Genomic DNA, 19613 nt, shown 5'->3' on the forward strand with positions numbered 1-19613 from the left:
GAAAATGTTAAAAACATTTGAATGTCCTGAATGGTCAGGTCAGTCGAGAAATGTTGAAGTAGTAACATGTTGCATTGAGAAATGGTATTAAGGAATTTCGGGAAAAGTGGGAATTTTTCCAGTTAAAAAAACAATGTTGTTTTTTTGTCCTGATTAAGAAGAATGTTTTGACAGTGGAACGGTTGAAGTGTGTTGAAAAATGTGGAAGGAATAGTCAACAGAAAAAAGGGTTTGGAAAAGAAGGGAATTCCTGGAATTTTTTTAACTTTGAAAAATGATAGTTTGAATTTCCAGGATGAGTGGAATGTGCTGAAGGTGGAATGGTTTGAATCGGATGAAAAATGTGGGAATTGTGGAACTTTGAAAAATGTCCAATTCTTTTCCAATGGGAATTTCATGGAAATTTGGGAATTTCGGGGAAAATGTTAAAAAACTTGAATGTTCTGAAAGAGTGTTGGAATTTTTCAAATTGGTTGAGAAATGTTGAAGTATTAACATTTTAAATTGAAAAATGGTATTAAGAATTTCCAGGAATTTTGCGAAATTTTCCAGTTCAAAAAACAACTTTGTTTTTTGTCCTGATTAAAAGGAATGTTTGGACGGTGGAACGGTTGAAAAATGTGAAAGGAATAGTCGCCAGAAAAAGGTTTAAAAAAAAATGGTTTGAAATAAAGGGAATTCTGTGAATTCCTGGAATTTTTTTAACTTGGAAAAATTATAGTTTTAATTTCCAGGATGTGTTAAATGTGTTGAAGGTGGAATGGTTTGAATCTGTTGAAAAATGTGGGAATTGTGGAACTTTGAAAAATGTCCCATTCTTTTCAATGGGAATTTCATGGAAATTTCGGGAATTTTAAGAAAAATGTTAAAAGACTTGAATTTTCTGAATGAGTTGAAATGGTTTGTGTTGGAAATTTTCAAATCGATCGTGAAATGTTGAAGTATTAACACTTTAAATTGAAAAATGGTATTAAGAATTTCCAGGAATTTCGCGAAATTTTCCAGTTCAAAAAACAACTTCATTTTTTGTCCTGATTAAAAGGAATTTTTGGACGGTGGAACGGTTGAAAAATGTGGGAGAAAGTAGTCAACAGAAAAAAGGGTGGGGGAAAAGGTTTGGAAAAGAAGGGAATTCCTGGAATTTTTTTGAACTTGGAAAAATGATAGTTTGAATTTCCAGGATGATGAAATGTGTTGAAGGTAGAATGGTTCGAATATGGTTGAAAAATGTGGAAATGGTGGAAGTTTGAAAAATGGCCCATTCATTTTGAATGCGAAAAATGTCCTGGGAAAACCTGGAATGCTGGAAAATCTGGGAATTTTTCAAGGGAAAGCCCGCGACTCCCGAATAGGCCGAACAGTTTGAAGTCGCGACGCTTTGAATCGGGTGAAAAATGTGGAAGGTAGAGCGCGGCAAAACCTGGAGAAGAAGAAGAAGTTAAATAATAAATAGATGAATTTTGGTGTAGAAAACATGAGTGAATGTTTTGGAGCATTCACACAATTATATATTTCATCATTTTAACACTGAAACTTTACATGATTAAATCATCCCCAATGACTTCAGCATGTTAACGTGTGTAAACATTACCTTCACATGAAATATGATAAGCAGACAAACACAAAAAAGCCATCTAGTGTATATATATATATATATATATATATATATATATATATATATATATATATATGAATATTGTCCATCCTAGTTACTCCTCAGCAGGCACAGAGTCTGGACCCTCGTCCTGCAGGCCGGCCGTGTGGTGTGCGTCAGAGGTGGGCGTGTCCTGAGACAGCTCCTCGGAACACCTGCTGGCGGCGGGCGAGACCACGTCCGGGCTGGTGTCGCAGGAGTCTGTGCTCTGACCCGAGGTAACTGTCGTGACGGTGGTGGCGCCGCTCGGGGGCGCCGGGTCCAAGTCGTCGTCGTCGTCGTCGTCGTCCTCCGAGCCGGGCGACTTGTGGACGTCTGTGTGAAGGAACGTTGGTTTTTTTTAGGGCTTCAAATGGCGCACATCAAGAAAAATCATGTTTTTATCTTGAACTTTTACACAAGTGAAAAGAATACTCTACACTGGAATATCACTTTTATCAAAGTTAAGTTATTGTTTTACCTTTAACAATGCTTAACTTATTTTTTTAAGTGCATCCGCCATCTACTAACCCCTAAACCAGTGAAGTTGTCACGTTGTGTAAATGGTAAATAAAAAGAGAATACAACAAATCCTTTTCAACTTATATTCAATTGAATAGACTGCAAAGACAAGATATTTAACGTTCGAACCGGAAAACATTGTTATTTTATGCAAGTAGTAACTCATTTGGAATTTGATGCCTGCAACATGTTTCAAAAAAGCTGGCACAAGTGGCAAAAAAGACTGAGAAGGTTGAGGAATGCTCATCAAACACTTATTTGGAACATCCCACAGGCGAACGGGCTAATTGGGAACAGGTGGGTGCCATGATTGGGTATAAAAGCAGCCTCCATGAAAGGGGTCACCACTTTGTCAACAAATGCGTGAGCAAATTGTTTAAGAACAACATTTATCAACCAGCTATTGCAAGGAATTTAGGGATTTCACCATCTACGCTCCGTAATATCATCAAAGGGTTCAGAGAATCTGGAGAAATCGCTGCACGTAAGCCATGATATTACGGACTTTCACTCCCTCAGGCGGTACTGCATCAAAAAGCGACATCAGTGTGTAAAGGATATCACCACATGGGCTCAGGAACACTTCAGAAAACCACTGTCAGTAACTACAGTTGGTCGCTACATCTGTAAGTGCAAGTTAAAACTCTACTATGCAAAGCGAAAGCCATTTATCAACAACACCCAGAAACGCTGCCGGCTTCGCCGGGCCCGAATTCATCTAAGATGGACTGATGCATGATATTACGGACCTTGGATCCCTCAGGCGGTACTGCATCAAAAAGCGACATCTGTGTGTAAAGGATATCACCACATGGGCTCAGGAACACTTCAGAAAACCACTGTCAGTAACTACAGTCGGTCGCTACATCTGTAAGTGCAAGTTAAAACTCTACTATGCAAAGCGAAAGCCATTTATCAACAACACCCAGAAACGCCGCCGGCTTCGCTGGGCCCGAATTCATCTAAGATGGACTGATGCATGATATTACGGACCTTGGATCCCTCAGGCGGTACTGCGTCAAAAAGCGACATCGGTGTGTAAAGGATATCACCACATGGGCTCAGGAACACTTCAGAAAACCACTGTCAGTAACTACAGTTGGTCGCTACATCTGTAAGTGCAAGTTAAAACTCTACTATGCAAACCGAAAGCCATTTATCAACAACACCCAGAAACGCCGCGGGCTTCGCTGGGCCCGAGCTCATCTAAGATGGACTGATGCATGATATTACGGACCTTGGATCCCTCAGGCGGTACTGCATCAAAAAGCGACATCTGTGTGTAAAGGATATCACCACATGGGCTCAGGAACACTTCAGAAAACCACTGTCAGTAACTACAGTCGGTCGCTACATCTGTAAGTGCAAGTTAAAACTCTACTATGCAAAGCGAAAGCCATTTATCAACAACACCCAGAAACGCCGCCGGCTTCGCTGGGCCCGAATTCATCTAAGATGGACTGATGCATGATATTACGGACCTTGGATCCCTCAGGCGGTACTGCGTCAAAAAGCGACATCGGTGTGTAAAGGATATCACCACATGGGCTCAGGAACACTTCAGAAAACCACTGTCAGTAACTACAGTTGGTCGCTACATCTGTAAGTGCAAGTTAAAACTCTACTATGCAAACCGAAAGCCATTTATCAACAACACCCAGAAACGCCGCGGGCTTCGCTGGGCCCGAGCTCATCTAAGATGGACTGATGCATGATATTACGGACCTTGGATCCCTCAGGCGGTACTGCATCAAAAAGCGACATCGGTGTGTAAAGGACATCACCACATGGGCTCAGGAACACTTCAGAAAACCACTGTAAGTAACTACAGTTGGTCGCTACATCTGTAAGTGCAAGTTAAAACTCTACTATGCAAAGCGAAAGCCATTTATCAACAACACCCAGAAACGCTGCCGGCTTCGCTGGGCCCGAATTCATCTAAGATGGACTGATGCATGATATTACGGACCTTGGATCCCTCATCCTGGATCCTGCATCAAAAAGCAACATCGGTGTGTAAAGGATATCACCACATGGGCTCAGGAACACTTCAGAAAACCACTGTCAGTAACTACAGTTGGTCGCTACATCTGTAAGTGCAAGTTAAAACTCTACTATGCAAAGCGAAAGCCATTTATCAACAACACCCAGAAACGCCGCCGGCTTCGCTGGGCCCGAATTCATCTAAGATGGACTGATGCATGATATTACGGACCTTGGATCCCTCAGGCGGTACTGCGTCAAAAAGCGACATCTGTGTGTAAAGGATATCACCACATGGGCTCAGGAACACTTCAGAAAACCACTGTCAGTAACTATAGTTGGTCGCTACATCTGTAAGTGCAAGTTAAAACTCTACTATGCAAAACAAAAGCCATTTATCAACAACACCCAGAAACGCTGCTGGCTTCGCTGGGCCCGAATTCATCTAAGATGGACTGATGCATGATATTACGGACCTTGGATCCCTCAGGCGGTACTGCATCAAAATGTGACATCGGTGTGTAAAGGATATCACCACATGGGCTCAGGAACACTTCAGAAAACCACTGTAAGTAATTATAGTTGGTTGCTACATCTGTAAGTGCAAGTTAAAACTCTACTATGCAAAACGAAAGCCATTTATCAACAACACCCAGAAATGCTGCCGGCTTCGCTGGGCCCGAATTCATCTAAGATGGACTGATGCAAAGTGGAAAAGTGTTCTGTGGTCTGACGAGTCCACATTTCACATTTTTGGGGGAAACTGTGGACTTCGTGTCCTCTGGACCAGCTATTGTAAGGAATTTAGGGATTTCACCATCTACGCTCCGTAATATCATCAAAAGGTTCAGAGAATCTGGAGAAATCACTGCACGTAAGCGATGATATTACGGACTTTCACTCCCTCAGGCGGTACTGCATCAAAAAGCGACATCAGTTTGTAAAGGATATCACCACATGGGCTCAGGAACACTTCAGAAAACCACTGTCAGTAACTACAGTTGGTCGCTACATCTGTAAGTGCAAGTTAAAACTCTACTATGCAAAACGAAAGCCATTTATCAACAACACCCAGAAACGCCGCCGGCTTCGCTGGGCCCGAATTCATCTAAGATGGACTGATGCATGATATTACGGACCTTGGATCCCTCAGGCGGTACTGCGTCAAAAGGCGACATCGGTGTGTAAAGGATATCACCACATGGGCTCAGGAACACTTCAGAAAACCACTGTCAGTAATTACAGTTGGTCGCTACATCTGTAAGTGCAAGTTAAAACTCTACTATGCAAAACGAAAACCATTTATCAACAACACCCAGAAACGCTGCCGGCTTCGCTGGGCCCGAATTCATCTAAGATGGACTGATGCATGATATTACGGACCTTGGATCCCTCAGGCGGTACTGCGTCAAAAAGCGACATCGGTGTGTAAAGGATATCACCACATGGGCTCAGGAACACTTCAGAAAACCACTGTCAGTAGCTACAGTTGGTCGCTACATCTGTAAGTGCAAGTTAAAACTCTACTATGCAAAGCGAAAGCCATTTATCAACAACACCCAGAAACGCTGCCGGCTTCGCTGGGCCCGAATTCATCTAAGATGGACTGATGCAAAGTGGAAAAGTGTTCTGTGGTCTGACGAGTCCACATTTCAAATTTTTGGGGGAAACTGTGGACTTCGTGTCCTCTGGACCAGCTATTGTAAGGAATTTAGGGATTTCACCATCTACGCTCCGTAATATCATCAAAAGGTTCAGAGAATCTGGAGAAATCACTGCACGTAAGCCATGATATTACGGACCTTGGATCCCTCAGGCGGTACTGCGTCAAAAAGTGACATCGGTGTGTAAAGGATATCACCACATGGGCTCAGGAACACTTCAGAAAACCACTGTCAGTAACTACAGTTGGTCGCTACATCTGTAAGTGCAAGTTAAAACTCTACTATGCAAAACGAAAGCCATTTATCAACAACACCCAGAAACGCTGCCGGCTTCGCTGGGCCCGAATTCATCTAAGATGGACTGATGCAAAGTGGAAAAGTGTTCTGTGGTCTGACGAGTCCACATTTCAAATTGTTTTGTGTCGTCCGGAACAAAGAGGAAAAGAACCATCCGGATTGTTCCAGGCGCAAAGTGTAAAAGGCAGCATGTGTGATGGTATGGGGGTGTATTAGTGCCCAAGACATGGGTAACTTACACATCTGTGAAGGCACCATTAATGCTGAAAGGTACATACAGCTTTTGGAGCAACATATGTTGCCATCATGGACGCCCCTGCTTATTTCAGCAAAACGATGCCAAGCCACGTGTTACAACAGCGTGGCTTCATAGTAAAAGAGTGCGGGTACTAGACTGGCCTGCCTGTAGTCCAGTGGTGCAATATGAAGGCTAAAATAGCAGAAGGAACAACTTAAGCTGTACATCAAGCAAGAATGGGAAAGAATTCCACTTCAAAAATGTGTCTCCTCAGTTCCCAAACCTTTACTGAGTGTTGTTAAAAGGAAAGGCCATGTAACACAGTGGTAAAAATGCCTTTTTTGCAATGTGTTGCTGCCATTAAATTCTAAGTGAATGATTATTTACAAGAAAAATAAATATGTTTCTTAGTTTGAAGGTGAAATATCTTGTCTTTGCAGTCTATTCAATTGAATATAAGAAGATGAGGTTCTCTCATTAGACACAAGATGCTGACTTACTACTAAAAGCTTCAGGATACTGCTTGCCAATCTTCCCTTTGAGCGTCCTAAAGTGTCAAAAGAGCAGACAGAGGATTATTAAAGTGTTAGTTTGAATGTTTTCCGCATCAAATTACTGCACCTGATCCTTCGGAAGACGCTGTCCAGATCTTTCTTCATCTCCACCAGCGTCCGGGTGTGCAGCAGGAAGCGCTCGTTCATCTGCTGCAGCCGCACGTTGGACAGCCCGTTGAAATTGATGAGCATTTCGTTGGTTTTCTCAAAGCGGTCGAGCCTTTTGTCGGGGGAGAACGCCAAACAACGGGAAAATAGAAAAAAATCGCTCCGGTCGAAACGCGTCTTTGAAATCTTTACTCACATGTGTCTCTGAGCCTGGATGATGGCGTTCACGTCCTCGGAGTTCACCATGCTCAGCATCCTGCTGCAGAACACGCCGGAAGCTGTGGGCTCCTCCATGACGGCAGACGGGAGATAAGCTGCGAAGAGAGAAGCACTTTAGTATCTTCCATATGAGGAGGTGTGAACAAGTAAAGACATAAATCATGGTCCCAATAACATTGCATCTCATAGAGAATGTCTCATTTGCACCCCCTGGTGGTGATATCTATCAAACGTAGAGTGGTCCCAAAAAGGAGGGATTTTTCAAATCGGTTTTAAACGTGCTCCCCCTTTGGTCAACATATGAAATAACAAGTTTGTGTAAGAAATTGGAATGCGCCCCCTATGGCCAAAATGTATTAAAAATAAATAAATATGTGTATAGAGACATACTGTAATAACTTGAAGTAAATACAGAAGATTAAAAACTAATTACACACAAAAAATAACTAAAATCAGTCTTTTTTTCCACAATGTGTCGGCTTTTTCCTTATAAAATTGGGGAGAATTTCTCATGTTGTTTCTGTAATATTGTAATATTTTCTTGTAAAATTATGACTTTTTTTTAATGTAAAATCATTACTTTTTAATGCAAAATGGTGACATTTGTCATATAAAAATTTTGACTTTTATCACAATATTGCCATTTTGTTTGTTGTTCTTGTAAAATAGTGACATTTTTTGAGTAAAATTATGACTTTAGGAAAATTCCGATTATTATTATAATATTGCCAACATTTTAAAATTTTCTTATAAAATTGTGACTTTTGTCCAGTAAAATGACGACTCTTTTCACAAAGTTGCCGACATTTTAAGCTTTCCTTGTAAAATTGCGACTGTTATTGAGTAAAATTCCAACTATTATCATAATATTGCACAAATGTTCAGTTTTTCTTACAAAATTGGGAAAATTTTCTCATATTCTTTCTATTTCTGCAATATTTTTTTGTAAAATTATTACTTTTTTATGTAAAATTATTACTTTTTGATGCAAAATGGTGACATTTGTCATATAAAATTCTGACTTTTATCACAATATTGCCAATTTTTTTTGTTCTTGTAAAATAGTGACATTTTTTGAGTAAAATGATGACTTTAGTCATCATTTTGCCAAGTAAAATTCTGATTATTATTATAATATTGCCAACATTTTAAAATTGTCTTATAAAATTGTGACTTTTGTCGAGTAAAATTACGACTTTTTCCATAAAGTTGCCGACATTTTAACCTTTTCTTGTAAAATTGTGACTGTTATTGAGTAAAATTCCAACTTTTATCATAATATTGCACAAATGTTTAGTTTTTCTTACAAAATTGGAGACAATTTCTCATATTCTTTCTGTTTCTGTAATATTGCAATATTTTCTTGTAAAATTATTACCTTTTTTATGTAAAATCATTACTTTTTAATGCAAAATGGTGACATTTGTCGTATAAAATTCTGACTTTTATCACAATATTGCCATTTTTTTTTGTTCTTGTAAAATAGTGACATTTTTTGAGTAAAATTATGACTTTAGTCATCATTTTGCCAAGGAAAATTCCGATTATTATTATAATATTGCCAACATTTTAAAATTTTCTTGTAAAATTGTGACTTTTGTCCAGTAAAATTACGACTCTTTATAAAGTTGCCGTTATTTTAAGCTTTTCTTGTAAAATTGTGACTGTTATTGAGTAAAATTCCAACTTTTATCATAATATTGCACAAATGTTCAGTTTTTCTTAAGAAATTGGGGACAATTTCTCATGTTCTTTCTGTTTCTGTAATATTTTCTTGTAAAATTATTACTTTTTTTAATGTAAAATCATTACTTTTTAATGCAAAATGGTGACATTTGTCATATACATTTTTTTACTTTTATCACAATATTGCCAATTTTTTTTTGTTGTTCTTGTAAAATAGTAACATTTTTTGAGTAAAATTATGACTTTAGTCATCATTTTGCCAAGGAAAATTCCGATTATTATTATAATATTGCCAACATTTTAAAATGTTCTTATAAAATTGTGACTTTTGCAGAGTAAAATGACGACTCTTTTCATAAAGTTGCAGACATTTTAAGCTTTCCTTGTCAAATTGCGCCTCCTATTGAGTAAAATTACAACTTTTATCATAATATTGCACAAATGTTCAGTTTTTCTTATAAAATTGGGGACAATTTCTCATATTCTTTCTATTTCTGCAATATTTTCATGTAAAATCATTACTTTTTAATGCAAAATGGTGACATTTGTCATATACATTTTTTTACTTTTATCACAATATTGCCATTTTTTTTTTGTTCTTGTAAAATAGTGACATTTTGTGAGTAAAATTATGACTTTAGTCATCATTTTGCCAAGGAAAATTCTGATTATTATAATATTGCCAACATTTTAAAGTTTTCTTATAAAATTGTGACTTTTGTCCAGTAAAATTACGAGTCTTTCCATAAAGTTGACAACATTTTTAACCTTTTCTTGTAAAATTGCGACTGCTATTGAGTAAAATTCCAACTTTTATCATAATATTGCACAAATGTTTAGTTTTTCTTACAAAATTGGGCACAATTTCTCATATTCTTTCTGTTTCTGTAATATTGCAACATTTTCTTGTAAAATTATTACTTTTTTTAATGTAAAATTATTACTTTTTAATGCAAAATGGTGACATTTGTCGTATAAAATTCTGAATTTTTTTAGAATATTGCCAATTTTTTTTGTTTGTTCTTGTAAAACAGTGACATTTTTTGAGTAAAATTATAACTTTAGTCATCATTTTGACAGGTAAAATTCGATTTTTATAATATTGCCAATATTTTAAAGTTTTCTTATAAAATTGTGACTTTTGCTGAGTAAAAAGTTGCAGACATTTTAAGCTTTTCTTGTAAAATTGCACTTCCTATTGAGTAAAATTACAACTTTTATCATAACATTGCACAAATGTTCAGTTTTTCTTAAAAAAAATTGGGGACAATTTCTCATGTTCTTTCTGTTTCTGTAATATTGCAATATTTTATTGTAAAATTATTACTTTTTTTAATGTAAAATCATTACTTTTTAATGCAAAATGGTGACATTTGTCATATAAAAATTCTGACTTATCACTATATTGCCAATTTTTTTGTTGTTCTTGTAAAATAGTGACTTTTTTGAGTAAAATTATGACTTTAGTCATCATTTTGCCAGGTAAAATTCCGATTATCATTATAATATTGCCAACATTTTTAAGTTTTCTTATAAAATTGTGACTTTTGCCGAGTAAAAAGTTGCAGACATTTTAAGCTTTTCTTGTAAAATTGTGCCTGCTATTGAGTAAAATTCCAACTTTTATCATAATATTGCACAAATGTTTAGTTTTTCTTGTAAAATTTTGACTTGCGTTTAGTAAAATGATGACTTTTATTATAACACTGCCAACATTCTAAGTTTTTCTTTTGAAACTTGGACTTGCGTTGGCAAAATTATGACAAGTCATAATTTTACTCAAGTAAAATTCTGATTATTATTATAATATTGGCAACATTTTAAAGTTTTCGTATAAAATTGTGACTTTTGTCTAGTAAAATTACAACTCTTTTCATAAAATTGCCAACATTTGAAGCTTTTCTTGTCAAATTGCGACTGTTATTGAGTAAAATTCCAACTGTTATCATAATATTGCACAAATGTTCAGTTTTTCATGTAAAATTTTGACTTGCTTTTAGTAAAATTATGACTTTTATTATAAAATTGTGACTTTTGTCCAGTGAAATTACGACTCTTTTCCTAAAGTTGTCGACATTTTAAGCTTTTCTTGTAAAATTGTGCCTGCTATTGAGTAAAATTCCAACTTTTATCATAATATTGCACAAATGTTCAGTTTTTCTTGTAAAATTTTGACTTGCGTTTAGTAAAATTATGACTTTTATTATAATACTGCCAACATTCTAAGTTTTTCTTTTGAAACTTGGACTTGCGTTGCCAAAATTATGACAAGTCATAATTTTACTCAAGTAAAATTCTGATTATTATTATAATATTGGCAACATTTTAAAGTTTTCTTATAAAATTGTGACTTTTGCCGAGTAAAATTACAACTCTTTTCATAAAGTTACCAACATTTTAAGCTTTTCTTGTAAAATTGCGACTGTTATTGAGTAAAATTCCAACTGTTATCATAATCTTGCACAAATGTTCAGTTTTTTCATGTAAAATGTTGACTTTCTTTTAGTAAAATTATGACTTTTATTATAAAATTGTGACTTTTGTCCAGTAAAATTATGACTCTTTCCTAAAGTTGTCGACATTTTAAGCTTTTCTTGTAAAATTGCGACTGCTATTGAGTAAAATTCCAACTTTTATCATAATATTGCACAAATGTCCAGTTTTTCTTGTAAAATTTTGACTTGCTTTTAGTAAAATTATGACTTTTATTATAATACTGCCAACATTCTATGTTTTTATTTTGAAACTTGGACTTGCGTTGGCAAAATTATGACAAAAGTCATAATTTTACTCAAGTAAAATTGTGATTATTATTATAATATTGCCAACATTTTAAAGTTTTCTTATAAAATTGTGACTTTTGCCGAGTAAAATTACAACTCTTTTCATAAAGTTACCAACATTTTAAGCTTTTCTTGTAAAACTGCGCCTTCTATTGAGTAAAATTCCAACTTTTATCACAACATTGCATACATGTTCAGTTTTTCTTGTAAAATTTTGACTTGCTTTTAGTAAAATTATGACTTTTATTATATTACTGCCAAAATTCTAAGTTTTTATTTTGAAACTTTGACTTGCGTTGAGTAAAATTACAACTTTTATCATAACATTGCACAAATGTTCAGTTTTTCTTATAAAATTGAGAACAATTTCTCATGCTCTTTCTGTTTCTGTAATATTGCAATATTTTCTTGTAAAATTATTACTTTTTTTTAATGAAAAATGATTACTTTTTAATGCAAAATGGTGACATTTGTCATATAAAAATTCTGACTTTTATCACAATATTGCCAATTTGTTTTGTTCTTGTAAAATAGTGACATTTTTTTAGTAAAATTATGACTTTAGTCATCATTTTGCCAAGTAAAATTCTGATTATTATTATAATATTGCCAACATTTTAAAATGTTCTTATAAAATTGTGACTTTTGACGAGTAAAATGACGACTCTTTTCATAAAGTTGCCGACATTTTAAGCTTTTCTTGTAAAATTGTGCCTCCTATTGAGTAAAATTCCAACTATTATCATAATATTGCACAAATGTTCAGTTTTTCTTATAAAATTGGGGACAATTTCTCATATTCTTTCTATTTCTGCAATATTTTCTTGTAAAATGATTACTTTTTAATGCAAAATGGTGACATTTGTTATATAAAAATTCAGACTTTTATCACAATATTGCCAATCTTTTTTTTGTTCTTGTAAAATAGTAACATTTTTGGAGTAAAATTATGACTTTAGTCATCATTTTGCCAGGTAAAATTCCGATTATCATTATAATATTGCCAACATTTTAAAATGTTCTTATAAAATTGTGACTTTTGCCGAGTAAAATTACAACTCTTTTCATAAAGTTGCCGACATTTTAAGCTTTTCTTGTAAAACTGAGCCTCCTATTGAGTAAAATTCCAACTTTTATCATAACATTGCACAAATGTTCAGTTTTTCTTGTAAAATTTTGACTTGCTTTTAGTAAAATTATGACTTTTATTATAATACTGTCAAAATTCTAAGTTTTTATTTTGAAACTTTGACTTGCGTTGAGTAAAATTATGACTTTTATTATAATACTGTGACTAGTAGTCACACACAAGGTCACTGAAATAAAACGCTGACAACACTATTTATTGTCACTATTATTGAGTGCTAAATAATGACTTTATATCATTTATTGCTGCTTCTGTGTAACAATAGGAGCTACTGTTAAGCCATGCGTTCATTATGAACTATTGTTTGTGTTGCAACGGGGACATTATTCAGTGATGCACCGGAAGTGACGTAGAAGTGAACGTGTCTGCTGAAATAATAAATAAATGACGACCCAGTTTGGTCTAAATCATCAATTATGTAGTCGGTGTGTGATAGAGAACATCATTTAACAAGGTGGAACAAAACATTTAACGTCCATTTTGATGTCGTTTGTTAGTATAGCAATTAATGTACAGCGATTCAAATTGAAAGCTAACTTAAGTCAAATGCCAAACCAGTCACACAAATATAGACTACGTACCTCAAGTTCCACAGAATGGATGTAAAAAATCGACCTATTTTCGTTAAATGGAATGAAAAGGTAGCATCAGAGTTTGCTGACTGAGAAATCAAAACAAAGTCGTTCCGGGTTGTACCAACTTCCGGTCATGAGATCCGTCACTTCCGTTGTTGCATTTTTTTTTATAAACGACTTTAACGTAGAAATGTTTGTCAACATTATTATGCTCCAGACCAAAAAAAAAATTCTACATAAATGTCGATCCATGAAAGTAATTGGCTAATGGTTTACAATTATCAATCAAATCTTAGGGAATGAGTAAGAGTACAAAAGCCCTTAAATTTGTATTGTGATTTGGGTAACCTATTTTTATGGACTTGCCTCTTTGTGATGTCAAGTTCCTGTTATAAGCTGTTATACAGTATATGCCTTGAGCTCTTATTTTGAAGGCGCTAAGAGCGGAAGTGGTGACAAAACTTATTTATTAATATTTCATACTCTATATGTATTTGCTTTTGTTTTCTTTTGCCTTTATTTATGTGTGAATTATAAATGTATGTTTGTTGTTCAATTTAAAAAAATTACGCCGGGTTGTGTCCACTTCCGGTCATGAGGTCCGTCTTTTCCGTTGTTGCATTTTTTTTTAATCTTCCCGTTCTCACCAAATGTACGCCATTACGTAAGAATCAACGCTCCAGTGTTACAAAACATGAAAAGCAAATATTAACACAACATATTTAAATGGTACTAGGCTAAAGTGACGTTATGATCATAGACTCAAGTAACTAAATTGTATTGTAAATATTTATTCCGGACATATTAAAAAAAATAAGAGAAAAAAAAAAAAACTAAACAAATGAATAACAACAACAATTAGGAGATAAACATTTTGAAATTTTGATATGAATCAAAATTACGAGATAAAAAAGTCGTAATTATGAGATATTAAAGTCGAAATTATGGAATTAAAAGGCATAATTATGAGATAAGAAAGTCGCAATTATGGGATAGACATTTTGAAATAATGAGATGAATCAAAATTACGAGATAAAAAGTCAAAATTGTGAGTTAAATCAAAATGACAAGATAAAAAAGTCGAAATTATGAGATGATAGAGTCAAAATTATGGGATAAAAATTCATAATTATGGTATAAGGAAGTCAAAACAATGGGATAAACATTTTGAAATAATGAGATGAGTCTAAATTATGAGATAAAAACTTAAAGTGAAATTAAATAAGGATCAACTTCCGGTCATGATATCCGTCATTTCCGTTGTTGCATTTTTTTTTAATCTTCCCGTTCTCACAAATGGGAGATAAACATTTTGAAATTGATATGAATCAAAATTACGAGATAAAAAAGTCGTAATTGTGATATAAAAAAAAGGCGAAATTATGGCATGAAAAGGCATAATTATGAGATAATAAAGTCACAAGTATGGGATAAACATTTTGAATTTTTGATATGAATCAAAATTACGAGATAAAAAAAGTCGTAATTATGGGATCAAAAGTCATAAATATGAGATAAGAAAGTCGCAATTATGGGATAAACATTTTGAAATAATGAGCTGAAACAAAATTATGAGATAAAAACCAAGTCAAATTATAAAGATCAACTTCCGGTCGAGATCCGTCATTTCCGTTGTTGCATTTGTTTATCTTCCCGTTCTCACAAATGTACGCCATTAGCCAGAGTTACATAACGCGAAAAGCAAATATTAACAACAAATATGTAAATGGTACTAGGCTAAAGCGACACAATGATCATAAACTCAAGTAACTAAATTGTATTGTAAATATTTATCCCGGACATGTTAAAAAAAATAAATAGGAAAAACACCTAAAACAAATGAACAACAACAAAAGGCGAGTCATGACAAAAAATGATAACAACAAATGTGTTTCCAACATGTTTGCAGATACAATGTTTACAGTTTCAAAACAACACCAAAAGGTAAGGTAAAGAAAGGTAAGGAGAGTTCGCGTGCAGATTCGAAGGCCTCTTTTCACGGGGTTGTGCAGTCTGGCTGCGTGGTGACGTCACCTTCTTGTTAGAAGATCCCCCTATGGTGTTGCTATGACGTCATTGTTTTCTATGGGTGTTTAGTAGTGTTGATTCCTGGGGGGGGGGGGCACGCTGTTGTAACAAGTAGATTGGCACTGTTATGCTGAAATAAGCAGGGGCGTCCATGATAACGTCGCTCGGATGGCAACATATGTAGCTCCCACACTTTTTCCACTTTGCATCAGTCCATCTTAGACGAGCTCCGGGCCCAGCGGAGCCGGCGGCGTTTCCGGGTGTTGTTGATAAATGGCTTACGCTTTGCATAGTAGAGTTTTAACTTGTACTTACAGATGTAGCGACCAACTGTAGTTACTGACAGTGGTTTTCTGAAGTGTTCCTGAAGCCCATGTGGTGATATCCTTTACACACCGATGTCGCTTTTTGATGCAGTACCGCCTAAGGGATCGAAGGTCTGTAATATCATGGCTTACGTGCAGTGATTTCTCCAGATTCTCTGCACCTTTTGATGATATTACGGAGCGTAGATGGTGAAATCCCTAAATTCCTTGCAATAGCTGGTTGAGAAATGTTGTTCTTAAACAATTTGCTCAGGCATTTGTTGACAAAGTGGTGACCCTCGCCCCGTCCTTGTTTGTGAACGACTGAGCATTTCATGGAAGCTGCTTTTTATACCCAATCATGGAACCTACCTGTTCCCAATTAGCCCGTTCACCTGTGGGATGTTCCAAAAAAGTGTTCCTCAACTTTCTCAGTCTTTTTTGCCACTTGTGCCAGCTTTTTTGAAACATGTTGCAGGGATTAAATTCCAAATGAGCTAATATTTGCAAAAAATAAAGTTTTCCAGTGTGAACATGAAATATCTTGTCTTTGCAGTCTATTCAATTGAATATAAGTTGAAAGCAAATCATTGTATTTTCTTTTTATTTACACAACGTGACAACTTCACTGGTTTTGTATTAGAAGCTTTTAGAATAAAAACTAAATATACCTAAAATACAAACAAAGTTTGAAAAATTACAACAACCATAAAAAAACTTAAATGTGTAGCTGAACATTAATATTTTTGACACACTGAGTTATGAAGTTGCACAATTGTATTATTAATATCATTTTTATTCTATTCTTACAGGTAGAAAAAAAACAATTGTAAAGATGTAAGACAAAAAAGCAAAAATATCAGTATGTAATGAGAAAAATATATATAATAATTTACAATAATATCCCTATAATACAGAGCTGACACAATATCGGTTTATTATCGACTTTGGCTTTGCATAGTAGAGTTTTAACTTGCACTTACAGATGTAGCGACCAACTGTAGTTACTGACAGTGGTTTTCTGAAGTGTTCCTGAGCCCATGTGGTGATATCCTTTACACACTTGATGTCGCTTTTTGATGCAGTACCACCTGAGGGATCCAAGGTCCGTAATATCATGGCTTACGTGCAGTGATTTCTCCAGATTCTCTCAACCTTTTGATGATAATTTGGTGAAATCCCCTAAATTCCTTGCAATAGCTGGTTGAGAAATGTTGTTCTTAAACAATTTGCTCAGGCATTTGTCGACAAAGTGGTGACCCTCGCCCCGTCCTTGTTTGTGAACGACTGCTTTTATACCCAATCATGGCACCCACCTGTTCCCAATTAGCCCGTTCACCTGTGGGATGTTCCAAATAAGTGTTTGACGAGCATTCCTCAACTTTCTCAGTCTTTTTTGCCACTTGTGCCAGCTTTTTCGAAACATGTTGCAGGCATCAAATTCCAAAATGAGCTAATATTTGCAACAACAAAAAACCAAGTTTTCCCGTTGGAACGTTAAATATCTCGTCTTTTCAATTGAATAAAGAATAATTAATGTGCAATAAACATATTTTGTGTCATTGTTGAGACAAACTCACACAGTGTGTATGTCCAGAAAACTACACAAAAGTACTTTTATTAAAAGGGACAAGTAAAAAAAGTACATGATGTATAAAAAAATACAAAAACTGCTCGGTCTATAACTGGTAAGCCACATAAATGCATAGCAAGGACACATGCAAGTAGGGATCCTAGAGACCGCCACGCTGCTCAGTCTACACCACAACACGCCTAAAGTGGTGGCGGCGGATAATAAGTTAGGGTCGCACGCAACTCAAAACGAGGAGCAAAATAAATTAACACGTCCATTGTGTGACACAAACCTGGCCAGAGAATTACAATTAGTATTTTTTCCTTCCTGTTAGGCATAAGCGGGAAATAACTCGAGACGTTTACACTCAATAGAAATAAATAGAAGAAAATAAATAAATAAAGAACCCCACCTAGACCCTGACTTATATACACACACACAACACCCGTGTGCCATTTCATATTAGTGTCCTTGTTTGAAGCAGTAACAGAAACATAAACATACACCTGACCTCGGACTTTGGCCCGTAGGAAAACCTGCTTGGGTGAATTTAATGCGCTTTGGCTTCCACTTGATGAATAAAGTAGCATCTACTCACAGGAAGTATGCAATGTGGTGATTTAAAGATGTGTCCCAGCACAAATTCCGGAAAGAAAACCACATAAACGCATTTTTAACTCAACATTTCATCCGTGTGAGTGTCACAAAACGAATAAAGTACTTTTTGATTATACACTAACCCGGGATTGACTGATTGACCGCGTTCTTGTATTTCTACCCTTCTTGAGACATCAACAAGGAAAAGTATCTTCCATATGAGGAGGTGTGAACAAGTAAAGACATAAATCATGGTCCCAATAACATTGCATCTCATAGAGAATGTCTCATTTGCACCCCCTGGTGGTCAAAATTAGGGTGGTCCCCAAAAAGGAGGGACCACTCTGGTCAACATATGAAATAACAAGTGTGTGTAATAAATTGAAATGCGCCCCCTTTCGCCAAAATTACTGAAAAAATAAAATATGTATATAGGGACATACTGTAATAACTTGAAGTAAATAATGAAGATTAAAAAACAATTACAAAACCTTTTTTTTAAAATAAAAAGCAGTCTTTTTCTTATAATGTGTCAATGTTTTTCTTATAAAATTGGGAACAATTTCTCCTATTCTGTTTCTGTAATATTGCAATATTTTCTTGTAAAATTATGACTTTTTTTAATGTAAAATTATTACTTTTTAATGCAAAATGGTGACATTTTTTTGAGTAAAATTATGACTAAAAATTATGACTTTTGTCCTAATTTTGCCGAATAAAATTCCGATTATTATTATAATATTGCCAACATTTTAGAGTTTTCTTATAAAATTGTGACTTTGGTCGAGTAAAATTACGACTCTTTTCATGAAATTGCCCAAAATTATGACTTTTTTATGTAGAATTATTACTTTTTAATGCAAAATGGTGACATTTGTCATATAAAATTCTGACTTTTATCACAATATTGCCAATTTTTTTGGTTGTTCTTGTAAAAAAAAGTGACCTGGTGGTGACATCTATCAAAATAAGGGTGGTCCCAAAAAGGAGGGATTTTTCAAATGGTTAACATATGAAATAACAAGTGTGTGCGTGAGAAATTGAAATGCGCCCCCTTTGGCCAAAATTACTGAAAAAATAAAATAAATATGTATATAGGGACATACTGTAATAACTTGAAGTAAATAATGAAGATTAAAAAACAATTACAAACCAATTTTTTTTTAAATAAAAAGCAGTCTTTTTCTTATAATGTGTCAATGTTTTTCTTATAAAATTGGGAACAATTTCTCCTATTCTGTTTCTGTAATATGGCAATATTTTCTCGTAAAATGATGACTTTTTTTAATGTAAAATGATGACTTTTTAATGCAAAATGGTGACATTTTTTTGAGTAAAATTATGACTAAAAATTATGACTTTTGTCCTAATTTTGCCGAATAAAATTCCGATTATTATTATAATATTGCCAACATTTTAGAGTTTTCTTATAAAATTGTGACTTTGGTCGAGTAAAATTACGACTCTTTTCATGAAATTGCCCAAAATTATGACTTTTTATGTAGAATTATTACTTTTTAATGCAAAATGGTGACATTTGTCATATAAAATTCTGACTTTTATCACAATATTGCCAATTTTTTGGTTGTTCTTGTAAAAAAAAGTGACCTGGTGGTGACATCTATCAAAATAAGGGTGGTCCCAAAAAGGAGGGATTTTTTAAATGGTCAACATATGAAATAACAAGTGGGTGTGTGAGAA

At 34.8% G+C, this 19613-nt stretch overlaps 1 protein-coding gene across 1 annotated transcript; it reads right to left on the bottom strand.

Moving 5' to 3' along the window:
- Positions 1–1339: 1339 nt before the first annotated feature.
- kxd1 (KxDL motif containing 1) lies at positions 1340–13483 on the bottom strand. Its single transcript, XM_061924291.1, has 5 exons — positions 13416–13483; positions 7196–7313; positions 6959–7111; positions 6838–6884; positions 1340–1969 (listed from the first exon to the last, which is right to left on the bottom strand). The coding sequence occupies exons 2-5, from the start codon at positions 7291–7293 to the stop codon at positions 1710–1712; spliced, it is 558 nt and encodes a 185-aa protein (XP_061780275.1). The 5' UTR covers positions 7294–7313; positions 13416–13483; the 3' UTR covers positions 1340–1709.
- Positions 13484–19613: the final 6130 nt, after the last annotated feature.

Source organism: Nerophis lumbriciformis, linkage group LG29 (genome assembly GCF_033978685.3).
Source record: "Nerophis lumbriciformis linkage group LG29, RoL_Nlum_v2.1, whole genome shotgun sequence".
Classification (NCBI taxonomy): domain Eukaryota; kingdom Metazoa; phylum Chordata; class Actinopteri; order Syngnathiformes; family Syngnathidae; genus Nerophis; species Nerophis lumbriciformis.

What these genes read in the sequence shown, in the direction of transcription:
- kxd1 (XM_061924291.1), bottom strand. Translation starts at nt 7,293, where the DNA reads ATGGAGGAGCCCACAGCTTCCGGCGTGTTCTGCAGCAGGATGCTGAGC. An exon ending in ATCCAGGCTCAGAGACACAT is followed by an intron (nt 7,112 to 7,195) that starts GTGAGTAAAGAT and finishes CCCCGACAAAAG; the next exon opens with GCTCGACCGCTTTGAGAAAA. An exon ending in GTATCCTGAAGCTTTTAGTA is followed by an intron (nt 1,970 to 6,837) that starts GTAAGTCAGCAT and finishes TCCTTCACACAG; the next exon opens with ACGTCCACAAGTCGCCCGGC.